This window comes from Bemisia tabaci, chromosome 1 (genome assembly GCF_918797505.1).
Source record: "Bemisia tabaci chromosome 1, PGI_BMITA_v3".
Taxonomy (NCBI): Eukaryota; Metazoa; Arthropoda; class Insecta; order Hemiptera; family Aleyrodidae; genus Bemisia; species Bemisia tabaci.
This window is the reverse complement of record NC_092793.1, coordinates 27,942,007-27,963,652: the sequence shown is the minus strand read 5'-3', so window position 1 is coordinate 27,963,652 and position 21,646 is coordinate 27,942,007. Positions and strand designations below refer to the sequence as shown.

General features: G+C 36.4%; 3 protein-coding genes across 6 annotated transcripts in view; 1 reads left to right on the top strand and 2 right to left on the bottom strand.

The window, feature by feature from the left end:
* The window catches only part of LOC109041115 (integrator complex subunit 15), a 33,803-nt gene extending 18,174 nt beyond the window's left edge, over positions 1-15,629 (top strand). For 2 of the 3 annotated variants that reach the window (XM_072299171.1, XM_019057296.2), the window contains exon 8: positions 341-2,573. In XM_072299171.1, coding sequence (XP_072155272.1) covers positions 341-456 — 116 coding nt within the window. In that variant the 3' untranslated portion in view covers positions 457-2,573. Of the gene's footprint in view, positions 1-340; positions 2,574-15,415 lie in introns of those variants that run through there. The other variant, XM_072299175.1, reaches the window with a different exon arrangement.
* Positions 498-8,027, bottom strand: LOC109041114 (tektin-2). Its single transcript, XM_019057295.2, has 6 exons — positions 7,481-8,027; positions 5,529-5,745; positions 4,867-5,081; positions 4,111-4,333; positions 2,235-2,458; positions 498-633 (listed from the first exon to the last, which is right to left on the bottom strand). Exons 1-6 carry the CDS (start codon positions 7,681-7,683, stop codon positions 498-500), a joined length of 1,218 nt encoding a protein of 405 aa, XP_018912840.2. The 5' UTR covers positions 7,684-8,027.
* Positions 9,995-20,251, bottom strand: Art7 (arginine methyltransferase 7). 2 transcript variants are annotated; one of them, XM_019057293.2, is made up of 10 exons: positions 19,739-20,251; positions 17,545-17,694; positions 16,841-17,056; positions 16,264-16,496; positions 15,334-15,678; positions 13,611-13,827; positions 12,961-13,086; positions 12,002-12,238; positions 11,301-11,449; positions 9,995-10,376 (listed from the first exon to the last, which is right to left on the bottom strand). In XM_019057293.2, the coding sequence occupies exons 2-10, from the start codon at positions 17,587-17,589 to the stop codon at positions 10,139-10,141; spliced, it is 1,806 nt and encodes a 601-aa protein (XP_018912838.2). In that variant the 5' UTR covers positions 17,590-17,694; positions 19,739-20,251; the 3' UTR covers positions 9,995-10,138. The 2 variants fall into 2 exon arrangements, with proteins under 2 accessions (XP_018912838.2, XP_018912836.2); XM_019057291.2 differs by lacking the exon at positions 19,739-20,251 and adding an exon at positions 19,030-19,698.
* Positions 20,252-21,646: the final 1,395 nt, after the last annotated feature.

Genomic DNA, 21,646 nt, shown 5'->3' with positions numbered 1-21,646 from the left:
CAAAAGAATGGAACATTTTGAATCTTTTATTTCTAACATTAGTTTTTAAGTTACATGATAGATGCGGAGGAACATGTAATTAGCCAGATCAGAAAAAAAAAATATCTAAACCCGGTAAAAAACCTAACCAGTATAAACTACCTGAAGGAAATTTATTGCTACCTTTGTCGTTTTGTCACATGGAATTAGCTTTGGGGAGCTACTTGTGATAAATGAATACATGAGGAGGAAAAAAAAAACTTTTCATCCCTTGTTGCTATGAAGTCATTGTATGTTTACTTGTATTCTTTTTAATTATTTTTCGTGCTATACTAAATGACTATCATCTACACAATTTCAGAGGACCTTTTAAATCGATTGGAAGTTCTTGCAAAAAGAAATCGTCTCCTGGAAATAGTTCTGAAAACCCACCAAACCAAAAGTTTCACCATTGAAACCCCCTTCGTCTATGTGTAGCTGCGAACATCCATTGTAAGTTGAAGCCACATACTCAATGCCTAGTTTTTCTTTGCACTTGACAAAATTGAAAGTCTTAGGTCCATGCATTTTATGTCAGTTTGTAAGGCATGATTCTTATCCGCCAGCTCCAGCTCCAAAGTCAACATTTGGTCTTCCAACTCATTGTAACATGCCCTGTGAAAAAGTGAATGAAGACCTCTATCATTTTAACTCAGAGCAGAAGCAATTATTGTTCCTTCTTTATACCTATTGATTTCTTTAGCACCATAATGTCTGGTATGTAATCCCTTTTTTCAAGGCAAGGCTCTCTTCAGGATTCAAGCTTGAATCAAGACACTCCAATTTTTTGCTCACTCGCCCCCCCCCCCCCCCCTTTAGCAGATTTCTTTGCAATTAAGCATTTAGATTATGCTTTACCGAAAACATGCCTAGTACAATTCCTTCCATCCTTTTATGAAAATGTTAAAAGTCAACCCTCCTAACTTGACGAGAAACATTAAAAAATTGTGGGGAAACAATGAAAACTTAGAAAGATTCAACAATTTTTTGTTTTGTTTTTGTTACATCCTCCCACAATTCCCACTTTTCTAACTCTTTTTCAGTTTTCACTGCCCCCCTTAGAAATTTCATGGAAAATGTGTATAGTTTTCTCCTAATTTTCACCTTTCCATGTTTCTATGCAGAGCATAGAAAAGACAGGAAAGACATGGAATGCTGTCAAAAACTGAGTATGAGTCCTAAAAATTGTCTTATTTTTAACGGTCTCCTACAATTTTTGTTTCCTTTTTTCCATAATCAAGATATCAGTGTAGTTATTTAAAATGGCTGAATGACTGTCCTTTATGAAGTCAATTTTGTACTATTCTTTCTCTTTTTTTGTTTGGTGAAATTACTTCTAGGCTTCAAAAAATCATCAAATCCTCATTCATCATAGTTTTCTCTTCTATGATGCGTGAATAATCAAATTTAATGTTTAAGTTATTAATAAAATTTGACATTTTTCATTTGGTATCATCTTTTACAAGTTAAATAAACTCAGCCAAATTTCAGGTTTGATTGATTATTTTTGGGCCATGCAGTGACCTCAAAACATTTGTCTTCACTGCATCTTGTTTTCCTTTTTTTTATTGTTTAATGCGCTTTGAAAGGAAAGGAAATGAGTAGTGGCTTAGAGCTCATTAAGCTCAAATTCATTGCTCCAGTGAAAATTTATGTAAATATTTTGACTACAGAGCAATATCCTACATTTTTTTCAATTTTACGATTGGCAACATGCCCATTCTTGGTTCAAAAAATGAGAAAAGAATGTATTATAGTTGGAAGCAGTTAGGGAAAATGTCTCTGTATTTTCAGTGACAAAAAATGATCAACGGATGCATGTCTGATCATGTCTTTGGTTCAAATTTTGGTTCAAGTCTATGATTTTTTGGCATGCAGCACTGATTGTCAGTCTTCTGGCATTATGTAATTTGGTATTGTAAAATGGAAATTGTGACTTAGGTGTTTAGCAGTAGGGAACCAACAATTGCAGAGTGAACCTTTGTTGAATCTACGGAAATTACTTTTTGCAGGATTTTTAAAAGTGATGCAGAGCGTCGTGGACTTTTTTTTTTTTTTTGGGTGGTCGGATCCACTCTTTTATTGTAAAATTTGTCATCGACCAAAAATCAACAATTCGACTCTTACTTCCTTATTTTGTAAAGCCGTCCAAATGAAGTAAAGTAGAAACATTTTATTTGAGTATTGTACCTTCATTTTATCATATTAGAACTTACTTGGCAGTATCCAATTGATGTGAGAGATTTTTTCTAGTTTCTCGAAGGTATATTATCTCTTGTTTCAACCCAGATAAGGTATCATCATTACACAGCTCAGTCCCAGGCCTGAACATCCGCTTCTCTATTCTTGTCTCAGCTAGTTTCAGAACATTAGTTTTTGCTTGTAGAGCTTGATCGATTTCATTGATTTCCTTCATTAGCCTCTCCATTTCTTGTTTTACCTGTTTTTCAAATAGAAACCTATTTTAATAATACCTGCAGGTAATTGACAATTATGACATCTGTATGCCTTTTGTTAGAGTTGAATAAAAACTAGATTATTACTTAAAGTGAATGTATTTCTGTCTCCTAATCTGTCTCATTACCTCAATCCTGAGTCCAGGATAATTCAGCGCAGACATATTTTTCTCTTGACAGCTCTTAGCGCACAATACTCTGCTGTAAAATTGTCGTAGGACAACACCTATTTTGCTAATCACAATAGTATCCCAAGTAGCTAAGTGAAAAAGCTGCTAAGAGAGCTTTTTGAGCTTCTACAAAAATAGCTTTCTTTAACCTGTTAGTAACAATAGTGCCCTAAATCGAAAAGAAGATTGAAAGACCCAAAATCAACAGGGATACCCTAGCAAGCCGAGAGTTAATTGACTTTATGGCTGTTTTTTGTTTGACCAATATTTCTAACTTTTCAGTTATCACAAAGTTTCTTTGGCGGAGGGGTGCTTTACTCTCGAGAAACTCAGTTGAAGAGAGTTGAGTGTGAGCAAAAAAATCAGGCCTGTCTGCAGAACGTCTTTGTTTTCGTTCTGCACATCAGGTAAAATCTTTTCTGCACACACTGGTGAATAGAATGTATGCTTTCTGAGCTCTGTCCGTATGAACTGCTCCTCTTTCCCTTGCAAGAAGATTTTCAGGCTAGCTCGTAAGGTTTTATCTTTCGACCATAGTAGGTGTTCATTGGTGGTGCACAGCAGAGGGCTTGAGGTACGCTGTCAACTAGTCTCCTGCCAAAGTACGGCGTTTTGCCACGCAAGGCACCGCAGAGTGAACATGCTTCAAATTAGGACCAATACAGAACTCTCCTCAACCAAGTTTTTCGAAAATAAAGCAGCGTTTCATCAAACAAACTTTGTGATGGCTGGAAAATGTTGAAAATACTAGTCAATGGAAAACTATAGCAAAATTTTCCTTTTACCTCCCTGATGAACATTAGCCTATTTTTTTTAAAAAATTAATGTGGTGTTCTTTGCAAACTTTTGCTAGAGCAAAAAGAATAGATGTTTTTGCAGGAAAATTAATTAAAAATCACAAGATGCGAATTGGGAAAGTCTAAAATTCACTCCTAACTTCAAAATCTGCACGAAAAAGGTGCATATTTTTTGGTTTCCCTATTCAAAAAGTAATCAATGACAAAGACGTAATTTGAAGCAGATGAGTCATACTGATCTCACAACTCCTTGTAAAGTTATAAGTGGCCTTTGTTGTGTGGTGTGATACAGCTCCTTAAATAAAACCAAACAACAAAAACACTCCATTCATAACTTAACTTAATTTGAAAATCAGGAACAAGAAGATGTTAGATAAATGGCCAAGTGTTTGTGTTTGCTGCGACACATTACAGTGGCTATTTTCAATTTTGTGTGAAGTTGCGAAACTGAGTTTACTCATCTGCATCAAATTATGCCTTTGCTGATGTGTATTTTTTGACGCTGGAAGCTCAAGAAAGCGGAGATTGTAAAGTTAGGAGTAATCTTCAGACTTTCTCAATGTGTTCACTTTGACTTTTAGACCATATTTCAAAAGAGGCTATGTTTCCTTTTACTCTGGTAAAATTTTGCAACAGACTCATTGATGCAAGCTAAACAGGAAGCAGCACCTTTTGATTCTGCCAATCAAGCTCATTTCTCAAGCGTCTTGTTTCATATATTCGTTTTCGTAAAGCAAAGTTTGTTGCTTCAGTTTGGATGAACAGCTCATTATGGAATTTTTGTCTTGGCACGCACATTTCCTCGCATAATTTTTGACTGTTTCTCACTTCACAATCTGCTGAATTCTTCAAACTCTCGCAGCGAGCTAGCCAAGCCTCATGACTGATGAACCTGTCATTAGAAGGAGACGAAAATTTTACTTGGGACCTCATGATAAAATTATGATTGTTTTCAATCTGAAAAATTACTGTGTCTACATTCATTTTCAAACAGAGTTGAGCAAAGAATTAAGGTTTAGGTATATTACTTTTAAAAATTGATGGTGTAAGATCAATGTGTGGATAAAAAAAATAGGTAGTATCAAATGAACTCGTTTTTCATTTTTTCCGTATTTTAGATGATTTTCTGATCAATGCGTTTCTAAAAGTTAGTTTCGTAAAACCTCAAGCCTAATATAACTAATTGTTAAATTCTTAGGTGGTAGCAAACAGGAAAGAAAACGGGCTAGAATGCTTAAGTTAGACAGAAAGCTTTGTAATCAAGGAACATGTCTGAGGATGAAGCATGGGAGAAAAAGGTGCATAACGTCTCAGAAGTCGGTACACCTTTAACTCCTCTATGATATCCTCATAGTCTTTCAATGCTACCCCTTTAGGTCCGAGGTGTTATTTGCTTTTCACCCTTGAGCTCAGAGATATACCTACAATTTGAGATTTCTGAGTGCGTCAGCTTTGTAGGAAATGTCAGAGCTGGTTGGCTCCAGTTGAAGACAGGTACTTTCGATGTCCAATGTTTTGTGTTTGTCTGCCAAATCATACTCCAACTTTGCCTTCAATTCATTTAGCCTTTTTATTTGCTCCCATCCAGCAAGGCTTTGGTCAGTCAGCGTTTTTTTCATTCTTTCCAAAAGCGAATGTTCCTGTTCTCAAAACAGTAGCTCTCTTATTTTCTATCTGGTTCAAGTGAACAGTGCTGTTGCAGAAACATTAACTTGGTTTGAATTTAACAATTATATTTTAAATTTTCTATGTGTCCCTCATTAACTGATGATCATGGACCGCAATTACATATACCTACAAGGTAATCAAGACGACCCGTGCACTACGTTATCATTAAAAATTCCTTCTTTCTGTAGGAATATTTTTATCTGAATACCTACTCATTAGAGTGACATTTTATAAAAACTCTTATCCGGATACTTTAATCAATTTAGTAAATTTGACATCTTCGGCAACATGTTTTGTCTGAATTATACGAATTAATGAGAGGAAAAACTTAATTCTTTTGTTCGTGGAAAATAAAATGTTTGCAAATTTACTCAAGTAAGATATTTCTTCACTTATCTCAGAGAGGGTGTGTGGCTAACCTTCCTCAGCTCAGTTTGTCCAATGTCCTCACATAAATCAGCACAGTTCCTTTCATTTCGAATTGTCAAACACTCATTTACTAACGAGAAGAGAATGTTCAAACTTTGAATCTGGTTGTCTGTGAGGCTTTTTTCATTATTCACCGCAGCAAGTTCGCCTTTGACATTTTGTAGTTGCTGCTCCAAAATGTATCTCCATTTTTCAATTTCTTTGATCCTAATGAAGCCATAAAAAATTTTAAGTAATGATGTACTATTTTAAACATACTCTGCATGAAATATCAAGCAAAAATCCACAGATTTTGAGGTATGTAAATGTTTTAGCCTGTTTTCTCCCTGCATTCTATTTGGAGGTACGTGTTAACCACAGTAGCAGCAGAGTTAGAAGTCAATCGTTGACAGTATTTTGAACAATATAAAACAGGGGAACTTTCTTTATGGATGAAAGCTTTTTTGACACAATCCAAGAGGGTATAGAAACTGCTGGACCGCACATGAGCGGCAAAGCGTTTATTGCGTTTATTGTGTTTATTGTGTTTTAGTGACAAGCCAAAAAGAGTATGAAAGGAGAAGAGGAGGGGTTGATCATCATTCGAGAAATTTTTGGGGGAAAGGGGGTTTTTATTATGGGAAGGCCTGATTGAAAACTATCGTAAGGCTAAGGATTTTTTGTGCCCTTGGGAAAATCCCTTTGTCCTCTTTCAGGAAAATTTTCTATAAATGCTCCAGTTTCCAAAAAACCATGTAAAACACATATAAAGAGGTAAAAGATACGAAAAAAATATGTAACCAATGAACCAATAGACAAGCTACGAATTTAAGCATTCTGATACATGTCTCCTAGCCAGAATTTAACTTAGAACACAATTCGTGCAAAGAAAATTACTGTAATTAACTTTTATCTACGACATCACCGTTTTTATGTTACAATGGTCCAGGAAATTTGAATTGCCCGCTCATAAGAAAAACAATAATCTACGTAACTCAAATTGCACACTGCAACGACTATGGCAGGCTTCTCAATTGGGCATTGTTCCTCTCCCACCTTGTGTTGTTCATAATTTAAACGACTTGCTATATCTGAGCCAAAGCATTAAGATTGAGGTTGCCATATTTTAATATCGCAGAGACTGTTAGAGTAATGTTTAATGTGCGATTTAACTTAACTTAAGTAGATTATTGTTTTTTCCATGAGCAGGAAAGTTTTATGCATAACAAAACGTTATTATTGTGGTTAGAAGTTAATTTCACTAATTTTCGTTGTGCAGATTGTATCCTAACTTCGTGAAACTTTTATCTGAAAGTTAAATTTCATATCCTGTCTACTGATCCATATATTATGCATTAAATACTGAAAAATAAATAACCGGCCGTCATTTTTTTAACAGTTCGAAATAATGACTTCGGGTTTGCACGTAAATTTTTCTTTTTTTATGTTCTCCCGATATAGGTATCCCAAAAAGGATCCTCCATTTGTTGGAGATAAAAGGTTGGAAGTCAAATCCCCTCTCCCCTCAAGGGGCTCTCGCTTCCCTGAAAATTTTTGGGAGGCTAAAAAGTACCTCCCTTTGTCCTAGAACTGTATACCAAGTTTAAAATCTTTACCTCCATTAGGAACAAAGTTAGAAGGGGTGGAAAGAACTTTTGAATCACCCTGTATATAAAAACGGTATCCACTTAATACATATCTGATACTAGGGCTACTAGTTTTGGCCACGAGGGTGAGTTTTCGGTAAAATGGAATAAGTATAAGGTTTTATCGCGCAGTCAATCTAAATGTTTTTTAGTTAAAACATATTTTTCAACTTGAGTAAAATCAATTCATTGAATTTTAATAATTTTATGCATGCCTAACTTTTATGTATCAAACTTCGTAATCTCGAACCTCATAAAAATGCAATTGTCTTTAATTCTATACATACTTTGATCATAAAGGCTAACATAAGCAGTACCTGTCGGCTAGTTTCCTGTTACTGTTGTACTTATTCCACAACACCTCTATCTCAGTTTCATTTCTCAACTGATTAGATTCAAAACGAAGAGCTGTGGACCCTGCTCTTTGAGAGGAAGAAACCTCCTGTAAATGGTGAACTTTTTTCTCCCAATCCGCACAGCTTACTCGCGGCAAATACTTATCCTCTAGAACCACTGACATTTTGAAATAATGAATCCTGTAGTCTAATTATTTAATGAACTGGACATCACTATTTAGAAGAAAATCAGGGCACCTCTAATTTTTCGGACGTTGCCATGGTACCAGAGACTGTTTGTTTTCTATCCCTTGCTCGCACCTTTCAATAAACTGATAAAGTAAAGTCACTCGTTGTATAAAGGGTGATCCAAGGTTAGGTTTTCAGTCATGCGGTCATCACCTTCTAAATACAGGGTGATCCCGACCATTCGCACATACCATCTAATATCTATGTCTCGAGAACGGCTGCAAATTAAGTTTTACAACTTTCCTTGGGTCCTATGCCAATTTGGGATAGATAGATCATAAGCCCTAACAATGGGCCTGTTGCAAACTTTTGCTAGAGCAAAACTAAGAGTTGTTTCCTACAGATAATGCCTCAAAAATCACTATGAGCGCATCGGCAAAGTCTGAAATGCACTCATAACTTCACAATCTGCGTAAGAAATTTGCGGTTTTTTGAGCTTCCCGCTTCGAAAACGATACTACGGTACAGGTGAACATTTTGTTAGAGGAGTCGTTCCATTGGCGACAATACTCATCATGGCCGACGCCAGTCCGCCAAAACACGTGTGATGGGACGAGATAACACTTGAACAGGATTAAACCATATAAAAATCGGCGTGTTTACGTTCATATTTTCCTCGCCCGCCTTAATTGACCTTGAATTCTCCTCGAATTACGCGAGGAACTGCGCAAGCGTCGGCCATGGTGAATATTGCCGACGATGGAGCGACTCCTCTAACAAAATGTTCACCTGTGCAGTAGTATCGTTTTTGAAGCGGGAAGCTCAAAATAACGCAAATTTCTTACGCAGATTGTGAAGTTATGAGTGCATTTCAGACTTTGCCGATGCGCTCATCGTGATTTTTGAGGCATTATCTATAGGAAACAACTCTTCATTCTGCTCTAGCAAAAGTTTGCAACAGGCCCATTCTACATAATTTTTCTTGTAGAATTCAAATCTGAAGTCAAAATACATCCTTGCCATTAGGAATTTTTGACCTATTCCCAAAAGCCCCAAAATATTGGGGAGGGGGGGGGGATGGATTGTGACCCCCTTAAGTTTGGGTCAACAAGGGTCATGTGGATCAAAAGAAAGACCTAATTGGCCTCTATCAAATTTTTTTTAAAATTTTATAAATTGTGTGCCCTGGGCACCCACGGAATCCGATTAAAAGTTTTCCCCAAAATGCCCCACAAGTCAAACAAGAGGGGTCCTAGGAAGAGACTGCCAGGAACTTTCAGAGTACTAATTTTCCCCTGTAGAATCTGAATTTCAAGTTGAACCCTGCCTTTTTGAAAATTGCTAGAAATGGGGGGGGGGGTACCGGGTAACCACCCCCCTCCCCGAAACTCAAGGGGCGATTTTGGGGGGCTAATAACATTCACATTGGTTTTCTTGGAGTCGATTTACCCAATGAAAGTGGCGACCCAAAAACTTAATTTTGAGCCGTTCGCAAGATATACAGGGTGATCCAAAACTCCTGCACCATCCCTTCAACTCTTGAAGTTTCCGTCCCTTTTTATGCTGGTCCCTTTGAAATTTTGGAGGTTCCAGAATTTATTTCATCATTAATGCTGAAAACGTGCATAAGAAAAATACAGAAGACGATGATCCTTTGAGATTTGGTGTCTTAATTTGCACATCAGTTGGTTTTGTCATCAGATAGGTATAATACAATTTTTCCATTATTGATAAAACAGTGTGTAGTATCATGAAAAAAAGGTATGATAATTTCAACCAGTGGCGTAACGGGCACCACTGCAAACCCTACTTCTGCTATGCAACGGGCCAAGGTGGCTGGAGTCCTCGACCGCCAGGAGTTTTTCATACTTGCCTTAGTTCATAGGAAACTTAAAATTTTTTTACCACAATTTATTTTTGTACACAAACAAACAGCATTACTTTCCTACATGTTAGGCAAATGACAGAAGTAAAAAGATAACCTGGAGAAAATGCAAATGAAGTAAACGGAAGAAGTTAGTCTCTGAGTGGTAGAAGAAGATTTCTGGTTTCTAGAACATGTTCCCTGAAATTTTTTCTTTCCTGAAGGAATCCCACATATTCCCTGTCTTGACACCAGGCACAAAAATTGATCGAACAGGTGCCAAGATGAAACTTTCGGCCGCAATCGCCATCTCAGCTTTTCGAATTCTTAACATTTTATTAAAAGTTTGAGTTTCCCATCAAAAACTATTCCTTTGTACTAAAATCAGAAAAATTGAATGACCAGGAGCCGAATGGGATTTTAAAAACAGTGCAAGCCTTGCATTGATTTTATCAAAATGGTTTTAATATGAACAAGTTACAAAAGTAAAATATTTAAACTTTCTGCTTCATTTCTGAAGCAGAAAATAATTTTTACATGCTAAGGATTTTTATAACAAAAGTTATCAAAAACTAAAATGTAAGTAACTAGCTGAGACTAAACTCAAAGGAAACATCTGGTATTTTATGCTGGAACAGGGATAAATAGCTGATCTTATTTGAGTGGCTAACAGTTTTATATTGAGGGAAGAAAAATACCCCCTGTTTTGTATATTTGTCCCAAACAAGCTTCTCGTTGATTAAGTCAAGAGGTCCTGTTGATATGATATCCAGGTCGTCTAAGCACCAGTCTGCCCAAAGAACAACACCATGACAAGTTCCCTTCCTTTAATAATGAAAACAATGAAAACCAATTACTAAATGAAGTGTGGATTGTTCTAATTGAAAAAATAATTCAAAATGTACTAACTGAACAGTTTTATCAGAATAAACAATTGTATTAAGTGTGTAAATGAAATAAGTCAATAAGTGTACAGTTACTGGTGAGTAACTGTGCAGTGCGTTGCCTAATTTCCTCTTGATTTAAATTTTTATAACAGAAAACTAAGCAACGTTTAGCCATAAAATTAAGTAAGAACATATTTAACTTTGTATTCAAGGCAAAATTTATGAAAAGTTTCAAGTCTCGGAGTTACTTAGTTTTTGGTTGATACGGTAAAAATCTGGAGGAAATTTAGTGAGATGAAATTCGTTAATTTGTTTCCCTTAAAAAATACCACTACCTTCTTTAAAAACTACCCGATCAAATAGATGATTTTTGTAAAAAATAAGAAATGAGATGGCATGTTTTCAAACGGTACAATTCAATTATGCAACAGTCATTTTGACCAATTTTGCTACTTACTGCAATCCCTAATAGTTTGTTTCATATTTTTGTTGCATCCCTAGTACGACTATGGCAAAATCTTTTGCCATGATACTCAATAGCCATTGTTTGATTAATCTGAAAATTTTTCTTTTCAAAATTTATACCACTATCAGGATTATCAAACTACCTTGAACCAGAATAAAAGTGCACGGTGAATTTTCTGAAGGAAATACACCATGGCATTTATAAGAGCATTTTCCCACTATTTTCTATTAAATTATGTCATAAATGTCATTCCAATTATCAAAATTATACAATGACTTGTAAGAGTATTTGTTAATGATTTGGGCCGAACTAAGGCCTAGCTGGGTGCGTAAAAGCATTATGAGATAATGGGAATGAGATAATTTAGAATAGAATAGAATAAACAATCATACTAACTTTAAACAGTGAATGAAACCTGAGTCGCTGACGCTAACATTCGCTCCCAGGTCAATCTGAAGAACTTGAAATGGTGCACTGAGAGCACGACACCCATACTCCCAGAGGGGCTGAGCATCAATTGCATTGTCACTTAAATCTATTGCATTCTGAAAGATTGAAAAAAAAAAAATTCAAATGAAAACTCTGTTACAGCCTTACCATTCATTCTGGCGAATCTGTGATGGAACTAGAAATAGTTGCATTTTTATTAATTATTGTATTTCATGATTTCCATATGCAACTTATGTTTCCAATAGGAAACCAAATACCATTTCTGATTGAAATTTCAGGGAACACTGTCCACAAGGCAGACTCATAAATTTAATCCACATATTAGATATCCTTCATTCGATGAAGTGTGAGGAATTATGAAAAAGTAGGGCAATTAGGCTCAATTTTGGTCTCAGGATTCAGTTTTAAAATTCGTATAGGTTATAAACCTCCCCTTAATTTTTCAATCTTTACTGCATTTTTAAATAATTATAAAAATATCACTTGGGCCTTAATCTTCATTACTTTCCAAATCTCCTTCCTTCAAAAAGAAAACGGAAGTATCAAATTCCAATATTTTATGTTCAAATGGGAAGGTTTCACAAAGCTGTCAAACTCTTATACGGTATCTTAGCTAAGAAGAATACAAAATGAAGACCTATAATTACATTGATTAGCTTGTCAAAGGGCTCCGTATTAAATCCTTCCACAGTTTTCAGGGGAGCCTGGATTTTCCAGAGATGATCGAATTGGACAACTAGACCAGAAAAGACAACCTTGTAGGGAATCATTGAAACGTTGTCGGAGCAAATTTGACGAAACTGAGTTGCAAGGTGCCAAAATTGCAGATTATGCCATGGGAGGGTCGAAGATGAAAAATGTGGCTCTCCTACAATTAAATTTACCTGGAATTCAAATAAATCAGAAGGACAACTGCATCAGTAAAAAGGCAGATCAGTGGTATCTGGTACTTGAATGTTTTCAGGACATAAATCCGAAGTAATTAGACCTGTATATTCAATGCTGCAGTACGAATTAGGACACTTGAGATATGAAATGGATGCAAGCCAAAGGCACGCTCTCTTTAATACTTCTCAGATGAAAATTGTGTCGATTATTTTTAAAAGACCAACTTCAAAATATAAGAGATAGACTGGGCTTTAAAGATAAGGGGGGAGTTAGCCTATCTCAATAATAACTTGTATCAAAACAAAGGGACAATTCGCTCTCTGTGTAGTTTAGGTCAGGAGAAGACAGTTCAACACTTCTTGACCTAGTGTTCTATTTATTTCGACTTTGTAGTGAGATAGTTCCTAGACTTTAGGGATAAATATTTTAAAGGGAGAGCACCAGTAAGAAATTACAAGATATTGTAATGAAGCGTGGCGGTGCAGGTATTTTTTAAAATCAGAGTTTAATTTTCAAATTGTGGCCATCTTTTTAGATTTTGGCTAAGAATTATAATATCTATTGCAAAAAAAGATGGTTTATAAAGAGTCACATGGGAAACCCGTAGATGGTCTTCGTACCATAAGGCGACATATTTAAGTTTATGATGTTATCAAGTCTAGTTAAATTTTCCTTGTTTCTTTGATATACAGAAGGAATAATGAAAAACTATCAATACCTTATCACAGATCGATAGGAGATCCTCTTTCTTGTTGAATATTTGTATCTTGTTTTGCAGATTGTTGTGTTCAATGATTTTTTCCAAAGTTTTGGTAAATATTACATTGGTGTCCAAATAATAAACCTGAAGAAAAAAAGGATTAGAAGCATGAATAGGAAGCATAGTAGTTATTAGTAGGTCAAATTAATTGACACTTACGGATAAAAGTTTCCAAAATATGCTGTTGACTGTTTTGAAGTTAGAAAATTGAGTTTTCATGTATGGCGCATAACTCTGATCAACACAAATTTCCACAGCAGCTAGTAGAATTCATGACTAAAAAAGGAAGACGATAAACTCGGATGTTTAACATTCCATTTTTTTTTCTCAACTCCTAAAATGAAAAAGTTGAAAATGTTTAAATTTAACAACTTTTTTGGGAGGCTATAATATTACCAGTTGATGTTCAAATTTTCCTCACAGAGCTTAGTTTATTTGATGTAAATTCAGACAAATTTTGTTTCAATTCCATCGAAAATTAAGAGAGATATTTTTAATAAAACGTAAAAATACTGAAAAGTAGCCAAAAAGGGGTTTTGAGGCAGGTGGGTCCGAGAGGCCCAAATTATCAGTGACAACATTTAGATCAAATTTTCCTCATTCTCTACCTTCTTGGGATTTAAAGATGCCGCCATTAGACTTAGAAGAGATAAATCACTTAAACACAGGCAAATAGTATCTTGTGTAATTTTTTTTTGCAGAGCTCTGTAATACTTCTTCCTCCGTAAAGTATCATTTAAGCATCCTATTCGAGCTCTCGGCATAGACAAGTGAAGTCCGCAAGTGCAAATTGGTTTGTTTGAAAACTTTCCATCATCCTGCACCCTGTAAGGACAGAGAAAGATTAAAGAATGCCATAACAAAATATTGCCATTTTTTTAGAATTTCTTTTATAAACCTCAAGAGAATTTTAAACATTGTGAGTGAATTTGGGGATGTTGTGTCACAGATTTAATTATTGCAAGTAGGCTTCGGTGGATTTTTGATCTTTTACAAATGAGTTGTATAATTTATTCTTCATTCAAAGAGAGGAAACTTTGTGAAATGTCTCTGTCCTACACCCAGCTAGTTTCCAGACTAGTAAATGTTGAGTACTGAGTGGTTAAACAAATGATAGAATAATTGTGAGATCCAGAAATTGTCCATCTCTTCATGTCTTCGTCAGGTTATTTTTCTATCCTCTTATTACTTAAACGATTGAAACAATTAAGCTTTCAAAGATTCTGGCGAAGCAGATCTTTCAATGAAAATGAGAGCTGGATCAAAATAAGCTCGCTTTTTCATGGATAAGTCACCTTGTACAATGGAATTAGATGGAACTTTTGCATGTGTCAAGGATTTGCAATTCAAGTGCTTTGTTCAGTGTACATTTTTACGAGAAACATGATGGTGCCACTGATTTTCTCTGAAACGATGTCCCAAGCTTGAAAGTGCGAAATATTGCTAGAATGTCCATTCGGCTCCACACAGTCGCTGGTGGCTAGAATAGTAGAAGGCCAGCAAACAAGGGATTAATTCAACAATAATGCACTTGTGGCCTAAATTTTTCACAGTAATGTTTTGAACATTGCTCTATAACAATCTATGAGTTATTCAAATGTTCTTTGATGATTTTCACCGACAAGAATGCAAATTTTATTCATGTTTCCATCGGTTCCAGCCGCTCAAAGCTAGGCAGACATTTTGGACAATTCATCACCATTTTTTAGGCTGGAAAACGGTACTTACACTTGAGTTTTTGATAAGGCATGTTCAGCATGTTTTGTTGAGCAAGATTTTATGGGTTGACAGCAGTAGCCAAATCTTTACAAAATAAAAAAAAAACTTGAGTGCAAAGTGTTGTTGATGAAAATGATCCATCTCATAAAACGACAAACTCGCCAAACAACCACTCAAACTAAATTTTACCAAAGCAAAAAAAAAAAACGTGCTACAATGTTTAAATTTGGCCCAGCAGCCCTTCATAGCTCCCAGGTTCACCTCCTAGCAGTGAAAGTCAGGAATTTGAACCGTTTCGAATTCCGGTTGCCCCGCCTTACTTATGTAAGAAAGATATATGGACTACATTTTGCAATTTGGAACTATAAATTCTAGCCCGGTTTAAAAACAACGTATGTACCATTAGTTTCCCTACGCACATAAGTGTTTTTCCAGAGGAGCCAGAATTTATAGTTCCAAATTGCAAAATGCAGTCCATATGTAGATAAGATGACATGGAAAAAAATAATAACGCTTTATTGGACCAGACATAATTCTCTTAGAACGGTTATCATCTCTGAATGGTCATCCAAGAGTCAGGTGGTGAAAGACACTCATGTTTGCAAAACTTACCTCATGCTTGACGTCACAGAAAACCAGAGAGAAAACTCATCATGAGAGCTCACTAATGAAAACTCATGGTTTTGTTGGACAGGAACCTCAGACGGAAGATAATAAATTGCTTGCATCCAGTGATCTCGCCACGGAATTAGATTTGCTGCCTCTGGTCCAGAAATGTCAACTTTGACGTCCGGGTGAGCCCAATATGGGGCGCAACTCAGAGTTATTTGCGAGAATGGATCCATAACCAGGTCCCACCACATAAATACTGCTTGAGCAGTGCCTGTCACAGACGCTTTAAACACAACCACACTTTCCTCTCGCTCTCGTATCCTGGTTTTACCGCTGAAGTCAAACCTGTATTGACATACATCTTTTTGTAAGTAAACACTTGTTTATTCAAGAATACAGTTCACATTACATGAAAATCCTCCTTTATCCGAAATTCCACCACTTACACCACTTTTATTCATATTATTTGGAGAAAACTGATATGCCAGTATTCAAGCATTTTATGAGTGCTTCTTTTAAAAAACCTCTTTTCATGACTATAATTTGAAACTAAAATCATTCAAAAGAGAAATCCGTTATTCAACAAATCAAAAATGATGCATTCAGTTCAGGAAATTTTTCTTTTAATTTAGTCCAGTGAAAGACGTTTAGGAAGTAGACATCTGAAAAGTATTTTTGGACATAGTCGGTCCTTTTTTTGCTGTACATATGGGACAGTGACCAACATTTCGACAATTATAACAGAGAAACGTTGTTCACATGTTCCCAGTATCTTTGCTGGACTTGTCCCATGAAAAATAACGAGTTGTACCAAATCACCTTTTAATCAAATGAGATACATATTTGTTCCGGGTAAATTTAGGATCCTTTCAAAATAAAATGAAAATTCACAAAGGAATTTTAGCTTCAGTGAGGGATTGAAATACATACTTGAGAACGGGGAGAGGAGAAGTTATACTGCGGAATGATTGCAGAGGTAGTTGACTTAGCTGTACATCATGGACGGCAGCAGCCCCAGCACAATTATTGATGAAGTCTGGTATTTTGATGCTAGTTTGCTGGCCAAATTTAAAGTCCCTAAGTTTGTTCCAGTTTGATACAAGCTCACTTTCAACAACTTGAGCATAAACAGTTGCAGAGTTTGGGACAACAATTGCATCACTCTGAAGAAAAGCATTGCAAAACACAAAGGAAATATTAAGGACCACTTAACACATAAACATGTCAGTTGCTGGAGGAGCAATTTCAGAAAAACACAGCAAATGTCATTCAGATAAAAAAGTCAAAATGTTTATGCAAATGATAATGGACCACTGGACAAGTTTCAAAGTCAAAGCAGGTTTCCTTATCAAAATTTGATGTAAAATACAATGGATGCATCACAACCTCTCAAAGACTCATAAACTAGTAAATAATGGATTTTGTCTACCTACTTCAGACCTTTTGCTCACAGAAAAACTAAGGAAAAGAGAGCGAAATTAAATTAAAATATAGCTCTTCATCTTACCTCAAGTAACTCAGAGTGTGCATGATTGAAAGTACAGACTGCTCCCTCGCCAATCAACTCTGTATCAAATACCTCCGTAACTAAGATGTTGAAACGATAAGGTAGATCTACTCCCACTTTGAGCTCTGTTGAGCGCTTCTTGACGACTTTGATTTTAGAGGCAAATCCATTTTTTTCTACCACTTCTTCAGCACACTTTCCAATCGGTTCAAAGGCCTTTAAAAAAAATCATAGGACAACTTAATGATTAGAGAAATTTAAAAGGTGTGCGTGACTGGAGTAACTCGCACACTTATGTAAGGCAGTACATAGCTTTTGGCATACAGCTATTGTTCCAGGGTTGTTTTAGCCAATTGATTTCTAGGGTGAATCACTTTTATCAATGAAGAGATATTGAGCTAAAAAGGTTACAACTTTAGCCTCCTCTAGAACCAGTTTTTTGGGGGGATCCAAAATTTGGGAAAAGCTATTTCAGATAAGCATAATTCAGAATTTCAAAGTAACCCAAGGGGGGGGGGGGGGGGGCAAAAATGGGGTGTTCCAAATCAAGCTCTTTTATTTAGGCTTTTGCGGCAACTGAGAATGACATTGCATCAGAACCAAATTTTGCATTTTACTTAGAATGTGAAAGTGATAATTTTGACGAATTCCCGACTAGAAGTTAAAGGAATTCAATTTTGTATGTATCGCAGTTATCATATTACCTCACAAGCAATTATTCGATCTGCTCCATGCTTGGCTGCCATCATAGAGAGTAGCCCTGTTCCTGTTCCAATATCCAAGACATTAGCTTCTTTCCCAAAACCATGAACTGTATCAATTGCAATTTTGATAGCTGCCTCATACTTTTGATTCTAGAAGTAACAAAATTATTAGGAGTCAATAAATAGAAAAAAAGGAGGGGGGGGGGGGTTAGGGAAAAGAGCAGGTCAACACCAGTTAGAGACAAAAATTAAATTAAATTGTTTTTAAAAAAATGGGTCAACTACTCATGCTCTTTTCAGGTAGAGTAAGAATTGAAAAATTCATGCTAAAAAAAGATAAAAACTCCCAAGTATTGAAATTTAAAGGTGGTACAGTTTTATTAATCCTGGACAGAGAAATTGTAAATCTGTCTTGAATGAAATTAGGGCAGCGCGAAGTTATGTTTGCCTCGTATTTCATTGACTGTGGGAGAGTGAATTAAATTTTGGGTCACCTTGCCTTGTAAAATAATTATTTTTTCTAAATTATGGAAAACCAAGCATAAAACCAAAGACAGAACACTATCATCCAGACTAATTTTTCACTTAGGTCCAACTTTTAATGGAAAAATTGAGAACAAATAGGATTGAAATTAACAAGCCACTGTGCTCGCTTCTGGCTCATAAATTTAAAGCAAATTTATGGGTATGTAATAAATATTTACCCTCTTGGCATTTTAAAGCGGCAAGTCTACAAGTAGGTAGAGGACATCGTATATTAGGACAAACATCAATCTCTGAATTAGCATCACTCAGCAGGTTAAAACATGCTGTCAGCTGGCACCACTGATGAGTGGTGAAGTAAACAATAATTCGATGTTTGTTTCAACATAAGGGGTTTTCTTTTATTGACCGGCGGTACCACCGATCACCAAACTGCATTCTTTAACTCACCGATCGGTGCTGACGTCACGACCGGAGGAGTCACCGCCGGTGGATTTGGTACCACCAATCTACCGCTCGGAGCACCGGAGATTTCTCCGGTACTTTCAATCCACCGGTTCACTGGTGGACAATCTAACCATACTTCAGCCAGATCTCAGGCCAAAAATAAGCAAACAAACAAGAAATTGTGGGTTTTTCGCGCCTCCTGTCGTTGCGGATTCTGATGATTCTGCTTCGGATCGTCACTGTCGCCTATGTATTGAATTATGTAATGTTTTTTACTGTAACTTTTCCTTGTACTTTAATTATGGCAGAAAAGGAGTTAATGCTGGTACATTGAGTGTATATTTGCAGTATTGCAGTATCATTGCGGTAAAGGTTTGAAGAGAGGAAGAAATCCATTTGTTTACATTGGTGAAAAGTGCGAGTGGGTTTGGGGCTTAACTCCCGCCTGATCGCGGGCAATTTCGTACCAAAACGGCGTTCACCAATCAGAAAAAGAAGACCAATACAAAAAGACCGATACAATGCAGGAGCTTTATGGAGTGCTTAAGTGTTTACCCTCTCAGTATCATACAGCATATCAGCATATGACGATCTGGCAATTTCCTGATGGAAATCATATTCATCGTCTTGCATTTCCCAGTCGCAGGCACCTGTAATTGGATTAACAGTCTCTGTAAAGACACTCATTATTCTTTTGACAGAGTAATTCCACACTCTGAATTTTGAAACGTCTCGCCGAATAGAGAGAAGTGTTATCATCACATTAGGGGGCAGTAAATTCACCACTTGTTTAAAAATTTAGGATCTCCTAGTCACGTAAATATTTTTATTTTCTCAAAGTAAAAAATACACCGAGCGAAAAACAAAAGACAGAAAATAAATATCGGTAACTCCTGTGAGGGCAAGACTGAGACAGAGGGTTTTTTTGAGGTTATGCACCTGCTAGTTCAAACTGTAAACAAACAGAGTACAAGAATCTCCCGCAAGGTCGCGCGCCTGAAGCGACTTGGAACCTTTTTCGCGCGAAATTTGAAACGGCACTTAGATTTACACGACGCGGCATTGACATTTTCTGCATTGTCATGTGCGCGTAATAAGTTTGATTTGCAACGACGCTGGGATCGGTAGATATTCAAGAATTATGCGCAATTATACGCACTCCTCGCCATGCTCACCCCCATCTAAAAATAGACATCAAAATAAACCACACATCACCCCCATCTAAAAATAGAAAAATAGACATCAAAACAAACCACACACGTACACATAATAGATGGTGACAAGGACAAGCGGAGGAATGTACATGTCTACGTCATAGCAAGCTAACGAGGCCGTATCTAATACATGTTGAAACCTCATTTCTATTGGCTAATAGGCCGATGTACATGTTCACGTCATGACTGAATCTGAAGGTGGCTGCCTCGCCACCACCTTCTGTAGTTTCTGTTGTGAGTCACTTTACGAACTTTACGTGTTATCTCTTATCATGCATCGTGCCTTCGTAAAACCATAATGGGAGTAACGTGATCCGCGATCTCGGTATGAGAATCACGATTTTTTCGCCTGCGCGAGAGCTGTGAGAAGCATCCTGCTTCTTTGTTTAGGCACCTCTTTTATCAGAGCAAATATTAACGTCGCAGAAGACATGAGTTAATCGTGTCATATAAAGCGGAACCTCCGAGAACAAGCAATGTGATAGTGATAAGAGTTGCGATTTTGTTTGTTCTAGCGATCTGTCGCAGTTTCAGTTTCACCTGGTCAACGACACACACATTCACTGAAAAAGTGACGGCAATCTGAAGGTCAGAGAACTGAAGTTGTAGGTCACCAAACAAAAGCCCTGCCAGCTAGAAATTCGCACCGAAACAGTGTGTTGACAAGTTTAGTTTTGATAAGCCAGCTCGAAGCTAACAATTATCACTCGTCGGCAGTCAGGTAAGCTGTTAGCAATATACTGAAGCATTGAAAATTCCTCCAGTATATTTACTGTCTGTTGAACTTCTTTTGTTTACATTCGGTCTAGGTTTTGTTTGTCATGGACTCAGTTACAGCATCTTGTTTGAGCTGTCTATCTTCCTGCAAGTCATGGTTTTGTATCAAGTATTTTTGCATGATTTTGAAATTGATTTGAGTTTGCAACGAATAAAGCAAGAAGTAATTAGCCCAACGGATCAAACAAGTCTCTGAAGTTTGACTCAGAAATTTTAATTCGTTCAGAAAAGTACCTAGAAACTCCCTGTACAGGGGGTAGAGATATTTTGTCGAGTGTCAGAAGCTACGTAGCTGCAATGTACATTGCATCCTTTACCATCATAGGTGCTTGAATACTCACTGACTAATAATGCACTTTAGTTTTGTTTTTTTTTTATTTATTTATTTATTTATTTATTTAAGGTTTAAAGAGCACCCAGTCAACCTTTCTTTAAACGAAATATGTTTTTGGTCTTGCTTTGCCCCTGTATGAAAGCTAACATATGAATGACAGTGTGCAGAAGTCTCTCTATTGGCAGCTGTGTTGCTTAGCTTTCAGAATTTTATGAAAAGAGGGGCCTAAGTAAAAAAAAAATATTCAACTTTATAATAAAAATCCAATTGAATAAAGTCTGATTTATTTTTGGTGGAAAAAATCTTTGATAAGTGGTCCCAAATTGAGAGGAATTGAGGGAACTTTTGCTCCCTTGCAAAAGTCAGATCCTGAATTAAAGCCCAGAAACGAAAAGAATGAAGAAAAATTCACAGAATCCATCTAATTTGGCTGAAAGGAAACCAAAATTTTGTGTTGGAAGGAGACGAAGAACAGTCCAAACTGAAATGTGGCCACTCAAAAATTATTAAAGATTTGATGTTTGGAGCATTTCTTATGCCCTGTCCGGTAAGTGTAGAATCTAGGTACGCATCTAAAAATCTGTGTTGTCTTGTTTTATTGTATGCTAAATTGTTCGCTAACCTGGTTTTCTGTTTGGTTTCATTCTAACACTAGGTTGCTGTATCATAGAATGCTGTCTATTATACTACATCCTTGATAATACCTAAGTAATCTAGAAAATGGGCGTCAAACAGTCTCGACATTCTCAGGACTTTATTAACACAAGGTTTGCCTGCTTTTTATTCTTTATGGTGCTCCTTTTTTATGGTTCTTTAATGACAGTACGTTACCCTAAGGCTCAATTGT